At 42.2% G+C, this 22,102-nt stretch overlaps 1 protein-coding gene across 1 annotated transcript in view; it reads right to left on the reverse strand.

Annotated features, from left to right (window-relative positions):
• The window catches only part of CROCC2 (ciliary rootlet coiled-coil, rootletin family member 2), a 158,310-nt gene that overhangs the window by 103,630 nt on the left and 32,578 nt on the right, over positions 1 to 22,102 (reverse strand). Inside the window, exons 2-4 of the mRNA XM_089665869.1 lie at positions 13,520 to 13,673; positions 12,419 to 12,564; positions 6,077 to 6,229 (exon numbers count right to left, since the gene is read on the reverse strand). Of these exons, the coding sequence (XP_089521995.1) occupies positions 6,077 to 6,229; positions 12,419 to 12,564; positions 13,520 to 13,673 (453 nt within the window). The remainder of the gene's footprint in view (positions 1 to 6,076; positions 6,230 to 12,418; positions 12,565 to 13,519; positions 13,674 to 22,102) is intronic.

Consider the following 22,102-nt stretch of genomic DNA (forward strand, 5'->3'; position numbering starts at 1 on the left):
ATCCCCACTGTATATATATATATATATATATTTTTTTTTTTTTAAGAGTTTATGGAAAAACATTAATGTATACATATCTATATTTATCTTTACCATGAAAGATTTTTTGAACACTTTATTTCATTCTTATATATATTTTGCAGCCACCCATGGGACTGTTTATTGTTTACTTTTAGACATTACTCACACATTTGTGCTGAAAAGTTTGCATACCCTGGCAGAAATCGTGAAATTGTGGCATTGATACTGAAAACATGACTGATCATGCCAAAAATTTTTTTATTTTTTTATTTAAGCATAGTGATCATATGAATCCATTTATTATCACATTCAGAAGTTTGGCTTCTTTTTAAAATATAATGATAACAGAAATCATCCAAATGTCCCTGATCAAATGTTTACATACCCTGGGATGTTTGGCCTTGGTACAGACACACAAGGTGAAACACACAGGTTAAAATGGCAGTTAAAAGGTTTCTCACATTCCCACTTATGTAGCTTTTTAAATTGCAATTCGTGTCTGTGTATAAATAGTCAATGAGTTTGTTAGCTCTAATGTGGATGCTCTGAGCAGGCTAGATACTCAACCATAGGAAGCAGAAAAGAACTGTTGAAAGACATGTGTAACAAGGTAATGGAACTTTAAAAGGATATAAAAAAATATCCAAAGCTTAGAATATGCCAGTCAGTACTGTTCAATCACTTGTTAGCAAGTGGAAAAATTTGGGGATCTCTTGTCAATGTGCCCGACAAAACCTTGACACTCCTCACAACTTCTGGCACACTGTAATTTGGAGTGAAGAGACCAAAATAAAGCTTTATGGTCACAACCGTAAGCGATATGTTTGGAGAGGGGTCCACAAGCTCTATAGTGACAAGAATACCATCCCTACTGTGAAGAATGGTGGTGGCTCACTGATGTTTTGTGGGTGTGTGAGCTCCAAAGGCACATGGAATCTTGAGTTGCCTTGTTTTCTTTTATGATTGTGCCATTCTGTTATGACCTACAGTTAAATATGAATCCCATAAGAAATAAAAGAAATGTGCTTTGCCTGCTCACTCATATTTTCTTTAAAAATGGTACATACTGTACCAGTTCTCTAAGGGTGCAAACATTTGAGTACAACTGTAGGTCCACTTTAAAGTTTTATACTCACTCACCCACCTACAAAATGAACAGATTTGTCATTATGAACATTATTATACAATCACCACAATACACATAATACCGCATAAATGATAAAATGATTCTTTGATAGAAAAAAGAACAACCAGTTTATTTATTTTGGATTCAGGTAATATGCTAACTGTTTATTTGTAACAAAGAAAAGGAAACATTAGACAGCTGTACAAAGGTCTTTTTAGTGTTGTGTATTTTTGAATATGATCATCCAGAGCAAGGTCAAATGAGATGTACAGTGAGGAACAGAAGTATTTGAACACCCTGCGATTTTGCAAGTTCTCCCACTTAGAAATCCTGGAGGGGTCTGAAATTCACATTGTAGGTTCATTCCCACTCTGAGAGACAGAATTGTTAAAAAAAATTCAGGAAATCACATTGTATGATTTTTAAAGAATTTATTTGTCTTGCACTGCTGAACATAAGTATTTGAACACCTGAGAAAATCAGTGTTAATATTTGGTACAGAAGCCTTTGTTTGCAATTACAGAGGTCAAACGTTTCCTGTAGTTCTTGACCAGGTTTGCACACACTGCAACAGGGATTTTGGCCCACTCCTCCACACAGATCTCCTCTAGATCTGTCAGGTTTCGGGGCTGTCGCTGAGCAACACAGAGTTTCAGCTCCCTCCAAAGATGTTCTATTGGATTTAGGTCTGGAGACTGGCTAGGCCACGCCAGTACCTTGATATGCTTCTTACGGAGTTACTCCTTGGTTATCCTGGCTGTGTGCTTCGGATCGTTGTCATGTTGGAAAACCCAGCCACGACCCATCTTCAATGCTCTGACTGAAGGAAGGAGGTTGTTTCTCAAAATCTCACAATAAATGGCCCAATTCATCCTCTCCTTAATACAGTGCAGTTGTCCTGTCCCCTTCGCAGAAAAGCACCCCCAAAGCATGATGTTACCACCCTCATGCTTCACAGTAGGGATGGTGTTCTTGGGATGAAACTCATCCTTCTTTTTCCTCCAAACACGACGAGTGAAGTTTAGACCAAAACGTTCTACTTTGGTCTCATCTGACCACATGACTTTCTCCTATGCCTCCTCTGGATCATCCAGATGGTCATTGTCAGACTTCAGACGGGCCTGGACATGTGATGACTTGAGCAGGGGAACCTTCCGTGCAATGCATGATTTGAAACCATGACGGCGTAGTGTTCTACCGACAGTGACCTTTGAAACTGTGGTCCCATCTTTCTTAATGTCATTGACCAGCTCCTCCCTTGTAGTTCTGGGCTGATTCCTCACCTTTCTTATTATCAGTGATACCCCACGAGGTGAGATCTTGCATGGAGCCCCAGTCCGAGGGAGACTGACAGTCGTCTTCCATTTTCTAACAATTGCTCCAACAGTTGATTTATTTTCATCAAGCTGCTTGGCAATTGCCCCGTAGCCCTTTCCAGCCTTGTGGAGGTCCACAATTTTGTCTCTGGTGTCTTTTGACAGCTCTTTGGTCTTGCCAATGGTAGCAGTTGGCGCCTGACTGACTGTGGGGTGGACAGGTGTCTTTAAAGAGCTCAGACAGGTGCTACTAAGTTAGATTAATGAGTGGAGTAGAGGTGGACTTTTTAAAGGCACAGTAACAGGTCTTTGAGAGCCAGAATTCTTGCTGTTTCTTAGGTGTTCAAATACTTATGTTCAGCAGTGCAAGACAAATAAATTCTTTAAAAATCATACAATGTGATTTCCTGAATTTTTTTTTTAATTCTGTCTCTCAGAGTGGGAATGCACCTACAATGTGAATTTCAGACCCCTCCATGATTTCTAAGAGGGAGAACTTGCAAAATTGCAGGGTGTTCAAATACCTCTGTTCCTCACTGTAATACATGGCACTTATCTTAACATGAAAGTACCATAAGTCTACCCCCTTGCTGAGTTTTTGGGGACAGCAATCCATTCTCAAGAACACTATAGGCAACAAGACTTTAGGCATTGGACCTTTCTAGCTATACTTTTGTAATAAGTAAGAGAAATTCCTTCAATTCCATGTCTTAAAAACACCCCCTAGTATTTCTGGCTGTGGACATCTTGAGTAAGGATAGATGATTCATGTAGCAGTTACTTCCTGGAATCTGTCTGCCCTTAACTCAGACATGCAGGCAGGAGGGTGTGCTTGGCTAAGAAAACCACACCTCCCATCCTCAAGACTCCTGGTATTCATGACATCAATTGCCAAGGCATGGAAACCAGGAAGTAACTAAAGAAATGTAAAAAACAGTTTAAAACAAGTATATATGATAAGGATTCAAAATAGTCATTGTTGATTGAGAGAGCTAAGTTTCATTTTAAGTAACAGCTAAGGAAAGGTTACGAAAACTGTCAAGTAGTTTGGAATGATTACAGCAGGGTGTTTATATCCAATCACATCAATAATAAATACAATTGGGGGAAACTCAATAAAAATCTTTTTCGATATAGCAGGAAAGGAGGAACTAGAGAATCATATAGCACTAACAAGGGCTCATTGTTTGTTCTGGTGGCAATTTGCTGATCCATGGTGACTATGTCAAATGAAAGGCATCTATCTTGGATTTTAAATTGTATGAGATCATTTTAATGTTTTATGTCCATCTGGTTAACAAGTTGAGCTATTTTGAAAGAAAAGGACAACAGCGACAAAACTATAGCAGATACAAAGAACAAATGAGTAAAAACTGGGACAACCTGCAGCTCAAATCACCTCACGTCTAATCTGATCTAAAAAGGCCTAAAAATCCACCTGGTAAAACTTAGTGTCCTGGGGTATTTCCTCCCAGATCTGAACCAGGGTATTAAGGTGCAACCTGACGGCGTCTGATGGACCAAAACATGATATCTCAGAGGTGTTCTATTGGATTTAGGTCAGGAGAGCGTGGGGGCCATTCAATGGTATCAATTCCTTCATCCTCCAGGAATGGCCTGCATACTCTTGCCACATGAGGCCGGGCATTGTTGTGCACCAGGAGGAACCCAGGACCCACTGCACCAGCGTAGAGCCTGACAATGGGTCCAAGGATTTCATCCTGATACCAAATGGCAGTCAGTGTGCCATTGTCTAGGCCTATAGAGGTGTGTGCGTCCCTCCATGGATATGGCTCCCCAGACCATCACTGACCCACCACCAAAATGGTCATGCTGAACAATGTTACAGGCATCATAAGGTTCTCCATGGCTTCTCCAGACTCTTTCACATCTGTCACATGTGCTCAGGGTGAACCTGCTCCCATCTGTGAAAAGCACAGGTCATCAGTGGCAGACCTGCCAATTCTGGTGTTCAATGGCAAATGCCAATCAAGCTCTATGGTGCCGGGCAGTAAGCACAGGGCCCACTAGATGACATTGGTCGCTCAGGCCACCCTCATGACATCTGTTTCTGATTGTTTGGTCAGAAACATTCACACTAGTGGCCTGTTGGAGGTCATTTTGTAGGGCTCTGGCAGTGCTCATCCTGTTCCTCCTTGCACAAAGTAGCAGATACCGGTCCTGTGATGGGTTAAGGACCTTCTTTGACCCTGTCCAGCTCTCCTAGAGTAACTGCCTCTCTCCTGGAATCTCCTCCATGCTCTTGAGACTGTGCTGGGAGACACAGCAAACCTTCTGGCAACGGCACGTATTGATGTGCCATCCTGGAAGAGTTGGACTGCTTGTGCAACCTCTGCAGGGTCCAGGTATCGCCTCATGCTACCAGTAGTGACACTAACCATAGCCAAATGGAAAACTAGTGAAAAACAGTCAGAAAAGATGAGTGGTGAAAAATATGTCAGTGGCCTCCACCTTTAAAACCATTCCTGTTTTGGGGGTCGTCTCATTGCCCATCTAGCGCACCTGTTGTTAATTTAATTAACACCACAGCAGCTAAAACTGATTAACAACCCCCTCTGCTACTTAACATACCAGATCAATATCCCAAGAGATTAGTTGACTTGATGCTATACTCTGATTAATAAGTGTTCCTTTAATTTGAGCAGTGTATATAACTTTTTCACCAACATATTTTTATCATCTGTTTTTGGTATGGTGCTCCTTTCTGTATTTCTATGGTTTATGCTGATGTGCATGTCCACCAGCAATGCAGGGTGTGTGGCAAGACATTTGTTTAAAGTGGAACAGAAGGCCAGAAAGAAAAAAAATGCTACGAGTTAAGTGTTTTTTGCAGAAGAGACATGCAAATTCTCTTTGACCAAAAAACTTCTTACCTGGACACCCAGCAAATAATTTTTTCTGTGTATGTGCACCATGCAATGTAAACCCGACCTCATTCTCAGCATGTGCACGACTTACATCTTGAGTAATCACGCAAAGGAAGATGAGCAGTGATGTGGGCCCCAGAAGATGCAGCAGAGAAGTTGGTGGGGGTGGGGGATAGAACAGGGACAGCTAACCTGGACCTGTCATCACATTATGGCAAAAGCCCCCCTACCTAGCACACACATACTCAAGGGATCTCATTTCTGCTTTACATTTTGCAGAAGATCTGTACCAGTTGTACAAAGGTTTTTAATTTCAATTTTATTTTGGCTACTGGCTGTATTTATCATGAATACGAACCCACCATATTTTTATTGTGGTTACTAGGCATAATACTAACTCTCTATAAAGCTATCATGTGTACTGAGCCTAAAGTTAGCATGACTACAGGTCATTTATTTTTTCATCATATGAGGTAATCTGGAAATCTGATACCATTTTACCATGACTGCTGAGACTCCATAAAATGTTCATCATCACTGATCATCAGTTTTCTTTTCATTATAACCCATCATCACATCAAAATTACTGATCTTCTATCTCATCATGATTACCATTTCATCTTAGCATAGTTGTTAATCTTGGTCAAATCAATGTACATCCAAATATGAACAGTTACTGTTTTATAAAAAAAATGGAAAAACAGAAGTGTATTATGAGTGGCTACCTTATTCTGTAATCTTTGTACTAGCTGAGCTTGCCTCTGCTGCCCCTCCTGGTAGGCAGCCAGTTTGCGTTTATAAGCCATCTCCTCTTCCTGGAAGCGTCTTCTCAGTTCTGAAACCGTTTCACTCTCTCCAGATCTCATCATCTGTTCCAGCTGTCAAGAGGTGAACATAAACAAGTTTGCAAAATGTACATATCTAAATCACGGACTACAAATCCTTAATGGCAGTCACAGTAGAAAATAGCAACTTTGCACTGTATGTAAAAGTATTAAACAAAAATGTTAAGTAGGTATCTGGTAAGTGTGGATGTGAACATAAACAACAGAATCCTGCGTTAATGCTCTGATTTTTTGAGTATTCAATAGACAGCAAACTCATTGTGTATTTTATAGTAGAAGACAGAAATCACAGGAAAGTTTCACTTAGCTTAGTGAATTAGGTGAAGCTGTGATGACTTCAATCATCCAATAATGTGTAAGCAAAAATTATTTTTTTTAATTTCTTTGAAAATTTAAAAATTATTTGCAAGGAGAATTTTTACCTAATTTAACCTCATTCACTTAGGCTTCGTTCACACCATACGTGCATGAGAACTGATGGAAACTGACACGCAGATTTCACTTGCAGAGACATCAGTTTCAATGGGTTTTAGACAGTTTGCAGGTTCCTGCACAGATCTGCATGTGATACTAGTGTTGTGCTAAGAACAGGGCACATGCAGAACAATTGATTTTGATGTGGCCTTGCAGAAAGCGTGCAGAAAAACTGCATCATGGCGTGAATGAGCCCTAATGCCGGCCATAGATGGGTTAAAAATCAGCCGATTTTTCGGCCAAAAAAAAAATCGGCCAATTTTCGCAGTGTTAGTGGGTTAATTGGTCAGCCATTTTTCGCACAATTTTTTCATCAGTCATGTTGGAAAATTCGCGGCCGATTGTGACGATCGGCCGATTTTTCCGGCAATGATGGGCAAATCGGCCGATCGTTTTACTGATAAAAAATCCACGCATGAGCCGTGACCTGCAAGGGACAGAAGTTATAGGGTGAACTTTATGATTTTGTCGGCCGATTTTTTTTACCATTGGTGGTAACGTCGGCCGACCGAGCGACTGATTTTTCGGGGTTTTTTTTTTTGAAAAATCGGCCGATGTTTGACCCGTCTATGGCCTGCATTAGTCAAATGAAAATTAACTTTGCAAAGTAAATATGCACTAGAAAGATTAGACTGAATAAAAATGGCACAGATAATTTACTGCCAAAGTTGCCTACACACATAAGAAACCGTTAGATGATCAAACTCTCTGGTATTACCAAAAAGGTTGAATGACACTTTAACGAAAGGTCCTTCTCTGCCATCACTTTACGGAAAATAAGAGATAACACCAGATCTATGGCGACATAACAGCTTCGAGAAAAGGCAGCTGAATATTGGAAGTTAAATTTCCCATGAAACAAATGACACAATATATATGATTTTATCCTTTTATAAGCATTCCCCTATATGTACTCTGTAAACAGAATAACACATGGCAAAAGGTTTAGTATTTATTCATGCTAACATTTGGAAGTGATCTGTAGGAGTGGCTGCTCCAGAGAGAATTCTGTTGCTCACACACTGTGGCCCTGTTATAAGGCAATGCTAACTCACTGTCCTTTTAGCTTCATGAATGCTGAATGAGCAAGTCACTGTGTGGAGTAACTGGTCCCCATGGGATCACATCAACCTGACTCAACCATGGGATAAAAAGGCATAACTGACTTATTATGTTCTTGCTGATACAACCATTTTGTTGTTTCTCCGAAAACCTCTAGAATTAAATGCATTGGTGCATTAAAGAAAATGTCATTCATAAATATACATACACCAAAGAAAATGTAAAATCTGCATCCTATAAAATAATTCTGTTCCTTTTTTTCACTATTTGCTATGTAGCACAGTGGCATATTGTTAAATCTCTTCTTTTGCATTGCTAGGCATTTTGGTCTGCATAGAGAATGTTTCCTGCAAATCATTTGGAAGTCAACTGTTTGTAGGAATATTTGTCCTGCACAATGACAGCATTATTTCAAATATGGTCAGTAGTGACAGCCTTCTGTATTGTTTATAGGCAGTTCTCTAGGTTGTGTACATCTGGAAATATATTATAATAAACAGTGTTTCTGATGTGCTGAGTAAGGCCGATTGTCAGAAAAATGTACTGTTGCACACAGAAACTTACGAATTGGTATTGTTGCCACACTTGATCTACTTTTGTATTGTCCAATCACAGGACCACCAGACCTGTCAATTTAAGTCTACAGGTCTGCTTACTGTGCCTGACAGAGCATTTATTTATAAAACACAATAATTGGTAATCTTTAATGCAGCATGTATTATCCCAAAAATAGCTAGAGCAGCTCTTTTCAATCTGGGTGCACTAAAACAGTACCTCCAGGGGTTACCAGGGTTCTTTGAGAAGTAGCACATGAAACTACTGTCTGATGGTGCTGACATAGTTGTGGCACCAAGATTTGGCACAGCCACAGACATAAAGCCAGTGAAGCCTCTCCTGTTGTTTTCTAATGTAAACAACCATTAACACCAATGAAAATTTCTTTATGGGAAGAATTTTTCCAACTGATCACCAGTGTAAGGGGAATTCTTACCACTAACCATGAATATAAAGTAGGACTACAATGGCCATCAATATATGGACATTCTTTTCACAAACTCTCAATGTAGCAGGGCATTCTGTCCACTGACCACCAATCTAAAGTGGCATGTCTCCCACTGACCCCAATTGGGGGTCTTATCCATTCTGCCATTGTAAGAGGGCTCCTTTCAAGTAACCACAAATATAAGAGGGAACCTTTTTACTGATCATCAGTAAGAGGGTACTTTTACATCAACCACCAATGTAAGGAGGCACTTTTTTAACCTCTTCATGCCGACAGTATGCAAATATGCGGCCTCTCGGTGGCTGGGCCTTGACACCGAGCGGCCGTATATTTGCAAACCATTTATAAATAAACATGTGCTGAGAGCGCACGCCCTGCACGCTCGCAGCACATGAGTTGGTGTCCCACGGAAAGGTCCTGATCTCTCCTTGTGATCGGGACCTTTTCCATCATGTGACTGCCATGACAGCCAATCACGCCAGTCACATGACCTTAAACCCCGCCCCAGCCTCCCAGTGTCAGAAACCCCTTAAAGGGTTGGGAAGCACCGGCGTGAAGGGGTTAATGAGCACCAATGTAAGAGGGCATCATTTCAATGACCACCAATGTGAGGAAGCACCTATTTAATGAGTAGCAATGCAGGGAGACACCTTTCGAGTAAAACTTAAAGAATACGTAAACTCAGCATTTCATATTCCTGATAAGTGCCTGCTGTACCATGTACTTGTAGGAAAAATTATCCTGTTCTCTTCGTATTGCTTCCTTTGTGTGACTTTCCTGGTGTTCCTGCCAGTCCATCTGCTTTCCTATTAAAAAATTGTTGACCACAGTAGGCATGAGAGCACAGCCTGGTCAGCTCTTCTCCAATGATCAGATTTGTCCTGACATGCCCCCTCTGCACAGCTATTCACTGGAAAGATCAGTACACTGCTGTTTCTCCACCCCTACCTCTCTGAGCTCTTTATGCAGCTGAGAACAGAGGGTATGTGATCACTTATAAAAGAGGGGGAAAAACGTATTTAGAATTTTTTTTATATCTATACACAAATGTTTTACCTTTCATTTCTATTCTAAACTGTATGTTTTTTTAGGTGAGGATTTACATATACTTTAAGTAAGAACTAATTGTGCAAAGAGGAAAGTGCCAGAACCATAACATGTAAAGTCCATATTAAATTTTTATGCATCATAAAAGAACAAAGCATATTGGGGATCAAAGAGTTCCCTTCACCACAGTCTGGCAGTGTTTAATAAAGGTGAACGTAAAAGGTATAATTGAAGGGATCCTGAGAGGTATAGGTATGATTGTTTCAGTTGCTGCTTGTCTTGTTATATAGCACCAAAAAGCCTATATTATAGCCATAGATTTCATTGCTGGTCAACCAAAAATTGTAAGATATGTGTTCTACCGCAATATTCAGACATTGTGCTGTTATTAGAATCACAAATGTTTGAGACTATAACAGGGCTCCCATGATATGTTACAGGCACTGTAATAAGAAAATGATTAGTTGCAGTCAGTAATAGGAGTTTTCACTCATGCATGATGAAAAATTTAAAAAGAACCTTAAACAAACTGATTGGAGATCTTTGGTTGCATGGCCTCTTGAAAACTAGATCTGTTTACAGCCTGGCTAGTTATCTATTGTTGCCAAACCCCCTCCTCACCAAATGTTTCAGAATAGCTGTATGTATGTTTTTATTTCACTGTATTCGTAAGTTTAGATCCAGTTAAGCCAATTTTGATATTTAGCCAGCAGCTGACTGGCGCCATTAGCATGATGCTGCCACAGTTTTAAAGCTCAGGTACAGACGGGGTGATCTTTATAGTTTGTTTTACATTTTTTCACAGCATACGCCCTAAAACCACTGAGCCAATTTGTAACAAAAAATGTCCTTCAAAACATATGCCCTTTAAAACAGGCCATATACACTAATCTTTTTGTGCCAGAGGATACAACAACATTGTTGAGGGGTTCAATTAGTGGCTAAATGGCACTAAAACTGTTTGGAAATAATTATTAACTTGACAGCTCTCAATCTGATATAAAACATTCGTGCTGAACAAAATCCGTGGAGAAATATTTATGTTGTCCAATAAAATGTGTCACTATAGAAGCATTTCTTTTTGAAAGTGTGAAAGTTTGACGGCTCTTGTGCAGCTAGAAGGGATCTATGGGGGGAAGGGATAGGAGTCGGAGATCACACGTCCCTGGGAAAGTGCTTGTGGGGAGGGCAATGCTCCCACTGGGTTGTTAACAGCCAGACAGTTTATTTAGTGCTGTTATGAGAGAGCGTTAATTCTGCTCGGGAAGGTGGGAATGTGGCCCCGTGGGGGGAGCGGAGGGATGCAGCTGGAGGTAATGATGCAAGCTCTGCTCTCAGGGACAAGGTCACAAGGCAGTCAAGGACCCTGCTGTCACTGTGTTGGCTTGTAGTAGGCTGCCAAAGGCTGACACAGCACACAAACAGAAATTTCAGCCTCTGCTTGAGACAAGATTAGCATGGCATGCAGATGGCATTGTGAAAGAAACTTGGTTATTGCTTTAAACTGTACTAAACATACACACATGCAGGTACGTTAGTATCATATTAAGGATATAGTTAATAGTAAAATACAACTAACACTATAAACTGACTCTGAACACCTGTAATTTTCACCCTGACATTCATAACAACAATCTGAAGGCCCTCCCTGCTTTCCTTTTCTTCATTGGCCATGAACTTGAGTCTGTAAATTGCAGGTCAAGGGATTCCTACGTTCATTCACCACTCTATTCCTGTAAGAGTGTAAAAGGTCCACAGCCAAGATTGTAATTAAAAAAGGCTGTAGCCCTGCTCAGAGGCATGCAAACCCTATTATATGTCAGCATTTCATTATAATAAACTCACCGTACAACAGTACAAAGGACCTTCTGACTTTAGTGACTCTGACACTCCCTCCTAAGGTATCCATTCATGTGCCAATTAAATCTAACACAACAATGTGACAGTATATAGATTGATATAGAGTGATTATAATCACAATAACCCCTAGGCATTGTGACCTCATGTAGCTTATAATTTCACTAGCATTCTTAATAATTAGCATTTCTTGCTGATGGCATAGACGGAGTGTAATGCTAAATAATATTCCTTTCCCTAGTCAAGGTCTTTGTCTCCATGACTCACGGATATAATGCTGTCTCAGGTCTTTGACACAGAGCAGCGCCCCCACCTCTCCTTCTGGTTTCCAAATACTTTCCAGATCTGCCTACTCATGTACAGTCCAAGGGAAAGAACACAGTAGGGGAGATTTGCTAAAAACAGTGCACACAGAATCTGGTGCAGCTGTGCATAGTAACCAATCATCTTGTAGGTTTTAGTGTCAAAGCTTAAGTGAACAAGCTGAAGTTAGAAGCTAATTGGTTACTACGCACAGCTGCACCAGATTCTGTGTAGTAAATCTCCCCTAGCGATGCCAAAAATATGCAAGCAGTAGCATACATAGGCCTTAGCAATGGAATCAGGCCTAAGAACTAAGGTGGAGGAAGGGGCATTAAAAGAACTTTCTTGGATAGCACTATTTGTCTGGATGCCTCTGAGAATGTTTTAAGATTTTTAGCGCAAAAAAAATCAGCTGGTCTAAGAAAACATAGGATGTACATATAGGACATCTGTATGCATGTACTGATCCTGGTTACCTTTTCGTTCAGCGCATGGTTCTTGATGGTGAGGTCATCACGTTCAGAACGAGTTAGTGCCAGCAGGTCTTTCAAGCGAAGTAACTCATCTTGCAGAGATCTGTTCTCCTCCTTCAGATTTAAATCAGTTGATGTGTCTGTGAAGCCTAAAGAAACAGAACAATTAATGGAAAGAGAAAAAACTTTTATTGCTACCCATAGACATAAGATATTGAGTATCCTTAAAGTAAAATAAACATTAAATACATGACAAAGGATTACCACTATAGGTTAACCAATGAGATGGGAGCCAGAAAGGTCTGATAAAGGCTGAGCTACTTCTGTGGTTCAGTTCAATGTGTAAATTTCAGTTTCAACTATTGGTCTTTGTGAACCACAAACCCACAAGAGCTCTGCCTGCTAGTTGGATAAATGAATGCATAACATTTAAATGTATATATTTCATATTTAAACTCTTTTTTACACTCAACCTACAGTTAAAATAATTTTTTATTGAACAAAGAATTTCTTTCTGTAGGATGACTGCAATCCACATGTACATCTTCTGTATCTGGAAGCATTATGTGAGTATTACCTGGCAATGTTTTGGGAATCCCCCCCCCCATCCACCTAGAACGTTTTCCATTTGATAATTTGGCCTCACCTCTTGCACTGGTGGCAAGTCTAAGCTGTTGGCTTTTCCCTCAATCTCTGTCCTGGTGACTGTCGTCATCAGGACAAACAGAGAGGGTGAAGCTCCCCATCAGGGACACAGATAAATGAGGTTCAAACCCTTGCACACTGTAATCTAAAAATTACATGAAAAAGTTTTGCTTTTACGTGCAATTTAATACATATCAGAAAGACACATCCTTGATTTTGCTTAACTTGTTAAAGGATCTAACAGTTGTTACTTACAGCTGATGAAAATATAGGAAATCTGCATCCATGGAACGCAAGAGCAGGACAAGAAGGAAGTATTACAGGAAAGTACATCCATAAAAGCTTACATGAATAAATAAGCAACCTATAATGTTTTAAATAAAGTACAAAATGTATCTGAAAAACCATCCTTCTGGTCAGGTATTGACATCAGAAGCAGAAGGGATACAATGGACTTACTATATGGAGAGTCGCTACTCAGATTCTGGGTGATGATCTCACGAATGCGAGCAGGGACAGGAGTAAGTCTGTCTCGCTCCCCTTCTCCACTGCGAACACTCAAGATTCGGTCTTCATCTGCACTGTCTGGATTGAGTACTGTGTTCTCCAGGCGCTTAAACGAACATTTTACAAAGTTAGACTTAGAAACAGAAGGTCATAGACATTGATAATGAAATTGTATTGTTACTAAGCACTTATGAAAATATCTGAATATTTCCTGACAAAACAACCACATTCCAATTGTATGTGTGCATATACTTAAACAGTAGAGAATTAAAAGAGGAACGACCTGCGCAGTAGTTCAGGACACACAGTGCTAATGCAACCATACACATAGAGCTACATCCATTTTCCACTGGATCAGATAACAGCCTTATGAATATAATGGTAGACAGACACCAACTGGCTCCAGTAGATGCATGCATCAATCAGGCAGATTGGAAAACCTATCCTAATCACTTCCCAGTCATCTCTGCCCTCCATGTTGGCATAAACGTGTAAAATTAGAAGAAATTATTTTGCAGACTTATGGAGTGTACTACTACTCTGAAAATGTGAGGCTCTGAGGGAAAACTGATTGTGCCTGGGCATCTGAAATTCCCATATAACATCTATAAAGAAGTTATATATCTGTGGTGCTAGGTCCATCATTAGTTCTCCATAACCAGCTGCTAAATTCTGCAACCTACAAACATTTATGAGTCTGCCATTTTGTTCCAAAATGACTTTTTTTAGCCTGGATGAAATAAATAGTTCTGGGCTCTAATACTACTGTTGTGGTGCTCTCCCTCCCCAACCTCTCTATTATATATAGGCAGCCAAAAAGGGGCCTATCATATTTTAAAATAATCACTCAAACTATGACCTTCAATAGAATGGAAATAATGCTGATGTGAGAAGCTTGCAGTATATTCCACTAAACTTACAAAGCTGGTATTATCTTGTTGCATTAAAGTAGAAGTGAAAATATTAAATTGATGGGCAGGCATCAGTCATATAAAACAGCTTCTTTTCCTGACTACTTGAGCTGCTAAATGGCTAAGAAGCATTTGCAATGTGCAGAGATTTGTCCAGCCATTGATATGGCTATTACCAGTGGAGTGAGAGCAGCAAAGGGATAACATTAAAGTGGCACTAAACCCCCCTATCCCTTACAGCCAATGAAGCTGCCATCTTAGCATGTGTTTGATCTGCAGTTGCCATAGTGCTGCACATGTTAGTATATTATGAGTGTACATGTGTCTGCCTACGCATGTATTCAGGTATGACACCAGCCATTTGAGGGTTTGACATTTTAGCTAAGAGCATAAGCGCATGTGACAGTTATCAATCTTGGCATGCCTTGAATGTAACTGGTTTGGGCAACAGTTAGGCCTCGTTCACACCATACGTGCAGAAAAACTGATGGAAACTGAGGCCTCATTCACACTATTATGCAGAGATGTCAGTTTTTGCTCTGCAAGGGCAAAATTAAATCAATTGCTCTCTATGTGCCCTGTTCACACCACAACACTAGTACCATGTGCAGATTTTTTTCTCTGCAGGAATCTGCAACATGTATGAAGCTAATTGAAGCGTGCATGAAAGATGATGTAAACTGATGTCTCTGCAAGTGAAATCTGTGTGTCAGTTACCATCAGTTTTTCTGCATGTATGGTGTGAATGACGTTTTACACAGATTTCACTTGCATAGACATCAGTATACATCAGTTTTCATGCACGTCTCAATGAGTTTTATAAACATTGCAGATTGCTGCACTGAAAAAATCTGCATGTGATAGTAGTGTTGTGGTGTGAACAGGGCACATAGTGCACAATTGATTTTGTTGTGCCTTTGCAGAACTGATGTCTCTGCACTATGGTGAGATCGAGCTCTTAAAGTGGTTGTAAACCCTATCTGCAGACTTCTCTTCTCTGCATCCATTCAAAGTGCTGAATTTATAAAGCCTGTCTGTGAGTTCAGAAGAAAGGGGGAGGACAGCTGAAATTACACACTGCAGAGCTCAGTGAGTAGAGCTTTGAAAGCTGATTGGAGGGAAGAGACACTCCCCCTCTACACAGTTCACAGGAACAGAGCTGAGGCTGTCAATCTGCTGGAGATCCCTCCCCTGTAACCATTTCTCTCTTGATGTCAGAAAAAAAGTGACTCATGCTGATAGCAGAGGAATGAAGCAGCAGACAGAAATGACACTTCTTAATTGAGACGAGTACACATTGTTGAAGGATATTGTTTATATTTGTTTATATGCCTGCGAGGAATATCCATCTGTACTATCAACCATGCCATGTATGAATGCTAATTCACCCTGCACTGCTATATGGTAAATGTCTACAAGCAATATCCATCTGTACTATCACCCATGCCATGTATGAATGTTAATTCACCCTGCACTGCTATATGGTAATCTATACTACTTTTAAAATCCACCTCTAACTGAAGCTGATTCATAACTACCAGTGTTCTTATTGGTAATTCTTACTGCTTCCAAAATCTCTAACTCTGTCTATATTACTGTGGTGTTTATTTTGCTTTTATTGTCTAACCCAAATTTATGAGTTGATCCTAATCTTTACATCTCTGCCCTCCTGCTCTCTTGTTGTCTTGTAGTCCTTCTTTGGTGTGAGAAGTTTGCCCTGCTAGCCATGTGACTCTGCTATGCATTCCTAATTGATTAATTGGCACTACCCCCAGCCAACTCAGTATAAATTTAGGCCTTTCTTAGGGGAGGCACAGCCAGGGGTAGCATTGGCAACTTTCATCTTGGATCCAAGCTACTGACTCTACCTCCCCTGCGGCACTCTCCTTTGGAGGTCTCATCTGGACCCACTCACCCTGACCCAACGGTCGGAAAGGTGGTGGGCTTGGTATGCTCCTGTCACCACAGAGTACCTTCCAAGTCCTCCCAAACCCCCCCTCTCTATCCTTCTCTTCTTTCGAGGCCCACTGCATCCGGCTATTCTCTCCAGTCTCTCTGAGGATTGCAGTAATCTGTCGGCCTCCTGGACCCGTGTCCCGCTTTCTCGACGACTTCTCTGCCTGGCTTCCCTTCTTTCTCTTCTCCGAGCTACCCACCATCATCCTTGGAGACTTCAACATCCCTATCAACATCGATAACCCGGCTACATCCCAACTCCTCCACTTAACCTCTTCTTTTGCACTCGCACAGTGTATACAATCCACCACCCACTCCGACGGGAACACCCTAGACCTTGTCTTCTCTCACCTCTGCACTCCCTACAACCTCACAAACACCCCCTCTCCTCTCTCTGATCACAACCTCATTACGTTCTCCGTCTCTTCATCCTCAAACACCTATCCCCCCAAACGTCATACTATCACCAGCAGAAACCTCCGCAACTTGAACCCTGTCCCTTTCCACTCTGCAGCTGACCAACTTTACGACAGTATCCTTCCTCTGTCCTGCCCTGACCTGGCCACTACTGTTTATAACAACTCGCTGTCAGTCGCTCTAGACTCGCTAGCACCACCAACAACACGAAGCATTAGACCCCGACCGCAACAACCCTGGCAGACGACCATACCAAAAATCTCAAACGACGCAGTCGTGCGCTGGAGTGACTATGGCGCAAAACCAAATCCCAACAAGCGTTCACCCAATATAAATCCGCCTTCCTAACCTACACTTCCTCCCTTCACGCAGCCAAGCAAGCCTACTTTGTTACCCTCATTAATACCTTCTCCTCCAGTCCTCGCCGGATCTTCTCTACTTTTAACTCTCTATTCTGTCCACCCGAACCTCCACCCAGTACCTCACTCACCGCCCACGAGATTGCTAACCACTTCAAAAACAAGATCGACGCAATTTGTAGGGACATCACCGCTGCTCAGACTTCCACCCCACCTAGCATTCCTCACACTGAAACTGCCCTACTCAAACTCACCAACGACCTGCTAACCGCCAAAACTAATGGCCACTATTCAGTGCTCCTTCTCCTCGACCTCTCTGCGGCTTTCGACATGGCTGACCACCCCCTCCTCCTCAAAAAACTACACTCTCTTGGCCTCAGAGACTCCGCTCTCTCCTGGCTCTCTTCCTATCTAGCACAGTGCTCCTTCAGTGTTACCTATAACGCTGCCACCTCCTCTTCACTCCCCCTCTCGGTTGGGGTCCCTCAAGGTTCTGTCCTCGGGCCCCTTCTCTTCTCCATCTACACCTCCTCCCTTGGCCAATTGATACATTCTCACGGCTTCAACTACCATTTCTATGCCGACGACACACAAATCTATCTCTCTACCCCTCACCTCACCCCTTCACTCTCCACCCGTATCACAAGCCTACTGAGCGACATATCGGATTGGCTGTAACTCCGCTTCCTCAATCTAAATCTTTCCAAAACTGAGCTCCTAGTTTTCCCCCCTAGCCCGAGCCCCCCCCCTGACTTCTCCATCAAGACCAACAACACTACCATCAGTCCCACCCCTCAAGCCAGAGTTCTAGGTGTCATCCTAGACTCCAATCTGTCCTTCCAGCCCCAGGTCCAATCGCTAACAAACTCATGTAGACTTCACCTCTGCAACATCTCCAAAATACGACCATTCCTAACCCTGGAAACCACTAAGCAACTCATTCACTCCCTTATTATATCACGCCTTGACTACTGTAACTCCCTCCTCATCGGCTTACCTCACCGCAGGCTATGCCTGCTTCAGTCCATCTTAAATGCTGCGGCCAGACTCATCCACCTTACTAACCGCTCCGTATCCGCCACCCCCCTCTGCCAATCCCTCCACTTGCTTCCGATTGCCCAACGGATAAAATTCAAAATGCTAACACTGACGTACAAAGCTGTTCATAATATTGCCCCAAACTACATCAATGATCTTGTCTCCAAATACCACCCGAAACGTCCCCTCCGCTCCTCACAAGACCTCCTACTCTCAAGCTCCCTGGTCTCCTCCTCCCATGCTCATCTCCAGGACTTTTCCAGGGCTTCCCCCATCTTCTGGAACTCCCTACCCCAATCCATCAGACTATCACCTACTCTGCTCACCTTTAGGCGCACTCTGAAAACCCATCTATTCAGGGAAGCCTACCCCACCCTCAGCTAATTACTGAACTCCTCAACTCTTCCTACCACTCCATCCCCCACAGCTATTTCCTCCTGTACCACTATCCCCTCCCTCCTAGATTGTAAGCTCCAAGGAGCAGGGCCCTCGTACCCCTCGTGTATTGAATCGTATTGTTACTGTACTGTCTCGTGTATTGTCTCCCACCTTAATGTAAAGCGCTGAGCAAACTGTCGGCGCTATATTAATCCTGTATAATAATAATAATAACCATCTTGGCTAAAGTATTGATTGTGGCTTAAGTATTGAGCATTGCACTTTGGCTCTGCACTTCAGCAAATGCACAAAGCGAGAAACCACAGCAGACAACTTCAAATACTAATCAGACTACAGGTGATCTGTTTCCCCATCCAGCTCTTTCAGCTATTACCCAGTCTGCTTCTTCATCTCACCACTCTGTAACATGCACTCCCAACTCCTCCTTCTCACAGTTGTATTCTCTCTCTTCAAACTCTCTCTCCTTCATCCCTCTTCTCCACCCCACAACTTATATATATCACCCTCACTCCTGTCTTCACCTTTTTACTGTACTCATCAACTCCTGCTAATTCTGAGCCAACATACTTATAAAACCTCCAGGACACTGGGACCTGTCTCTCCATACAAGTCATACTCCCATATTACCTCTCTCACCCTTCTGCTTCTCCTAACATCTGGAGACATTTCCACAAATCCTGGACCGCCATCTTTTTCCTTTGACCAATACACCCAGCACACCCTATCCTCTAACAGCGGCTGCAATCCACACAATCTGGTTACTATTCCTCTTCTTCCTAGAACCAGCCTCCCCTTTTCTTGTGCCGTTTGGAATGCCCTCTCTGTAACAAACTCACCTCCCTCCATGACCTTTTTATCACAAACTCCTTTAACCTGCTTGCAATTACAGAAGTATGGCTTTATGAATCTGACTTTCCCTCTCCTGTTGCCCTCTCCCATGGTGGTCTCCTCTGGACTCACTCTCCCAGGCCTAGTGGATGGAAAGGAGGTGGAATTGGAATCCTCCTATCCCCACAAAGCACTTTTCAGGTCCTTCATTCACCTCCCTCTCTGTCCCCCTCCTCATTTGAAGTTCACTGTATTCGTCTATTCTGTCCAGTTTCTTTAAGAATTGTTGTGATCTATCGGCCTCCTGGACTGGTATCAAGCTTCCTTGATGACTTCTCTGCCTGGCTGCCTTACTTTTTCTCTTCTGAAATACCCACAATCATTCTTGGTGACTTTAACATCCCTGTTAATCTTAACACTCCTGCTACTTCTAAACTCCTAAACCTAACCACTTCTTTTGACCTAAAACAATGGACACATGCTTCTACTCACTCCAAGGGTAACTGCCTCGACCTTGTATTCTCCTACCTATGCATTCATTGCAACCTCACAAACTTGCCCAACCTGGCCACTTCTGTCTACAACAGTTCACTGTCATCCACTGTGGACATATTGGCCTCACTACACACAGAATTAGGCCCAGACTGCTACAGCCCTGGCAAACAGACAATACCAGATTCCTCAAAAAACGAAGCCGTGCTCTGGAGCGCTTATGGCATAAGAATAAGAATGATCAAGACTTCGACTAATATAAATCTGCCCTTCACTGCCAAACAGACCTATTTTATCACTCTCATTAAAACCCTCTCATGCAATCCCCATCAACTCTTTTCTACCTTTAACTCTCTACTTCGTCCTTCTTTACCTCCACCCACTAACTCACTCACTGCCCAGGAGATCGCTAATCACTTCAAAAATAAGATTGATACAATTCGTGACAGATCTCCACTGAACAGATATCTCCCTCACCCTACACCCCTTGTCCACCTGCACAATCTATACTAACCCAGCTACTATAGAGGAGGTTGGTAAACTTTTTTCTAAAGCCCACCTAACCACCTGTCCCCTGGACCCTGTTTCCTCGCAAATACTACGTCACCCTCTGGCTCTATCCTTCACTCTTTAACTCATATTTTCAATCTCTCCCTTTCTACTGGCATCTTCTTCATCTCTATAAAACATGTGCTAGTCATCCCCATATTTAAAAAGGACTCAATGGACCCAGCCAATCTCAACAACCTAAGACCCATCTCCTTACTCCCTTTTGCCTCCAAGCTCCTTGAACGTCTAGTCTACAACCAGATGACCTGCAAACCTTATTGAGAATAACCTTCTCGAACTCCTTCGAGCTGGATTTCACCCACAACACTCCACAGAAACTGCTCTCCTAAAACTCACAAACAACTTGTTTAGCGCTAAAATGAATGGTCACTATTCCGTACTCTTGGACCTCTCCATTGCCTTTGACACAGTTTACCACCCCTTCCTCCTCAAAAAACTTTATTTACTCAGTCTCCGTGACTGTACTCTCTGTTGGTTTGAATCTTACCTATCTCAACACACCTTCAGTGTCACTTACAACTCTACCACCTCCTCTCCTACTCCTCTTACTGTCGGAGTCCCCCAAGGTTCTTTCCTTGGACCTCTCCTATTCTCTATCTACACCTCTTCTTTGGGTCAGCTGATACCCTCCCATGGTTTCCAATACCATTTCTATGCTGATGACACACAAATCTATCTCTCTATTCCTCAACTCACCCCATCAGTTTCCTCACGTATCACCGATTTACTAACAGACATATCAGACTGGATGTCACACCATTTCCTAAAACCCAATCTATCCAAAACTGAGCTCATAATATTTCCTCCCCAATGTGCCTTTTCCCCTGATTTCTCGGTCAGGATCAATAGCACCACTATCAACCCATCCCCACATGCCAGAGTGCTAGGGGTAACCCTGGATTTTGAACTATCCTTTCAGGCCCACATCCAATCCCTGTCCAAATCATGCCGCCACAACCTCAGCAACATCTCCAGAATACGCCCATTTTTAACCAATGATACCACAAAGCTCCTAATTCACTCCCTGGTTATCTCTCACCTCAAATACTGCAACTCCCTCCTCATTGGCTTACCTTTACATAGGCTATCCCCCCTCCAGTTCATCATGAATACTGTTGCCAGGCTCATCTACCTTACCGATTATTCAGTGTCTGCTACCCCTCTCTGCCAATCCATCCACTGGCTTCCACTCACCCAACAAATAAAATTCTAAATACTAATAACAACTTACAAAGCCATCCACAACTCTGCCCCCAGCTACATCACTAACCTGGTCTCAAAATATCTACCAAACCGTTCTCTTCGATCCTCCCAAGACCTTCTGCTATCTAGTTCCCGTGTCACCTCCTCCCATGCCCACCTCCAGGACTTCTCCCGAGCTTCTCCCATCCTATGGAACGCCCTACTTCAATCTGTCTATCTCCTAATCTAGCCACCTTTAGATGATCCCTGAAAACAGTTCTCTTTAAAGAAGCCTATCCTGCTGCTAATTAGTAAACTGCCTTTTATTTCCTGCATCAGCTCATCCCCCCACAGATATTACCTTTTGTATCACTCAACCCTTC

This window comes from Staurois parvus, unplaced genomic scaffold, assembly GCF_062004578.1.
Source record: "Staurois parvus isolate SC_StPar_1 unplaced genomic scaffold, SC_StPar_1.0 ptg000049l, whole genome shotgun sequence".
Taxonomy (NCBI): Eukaryota; Metazoa; Chordata; class Amphibia; order Anura; family Ranidae; genus Staurois; species Staurois parvus.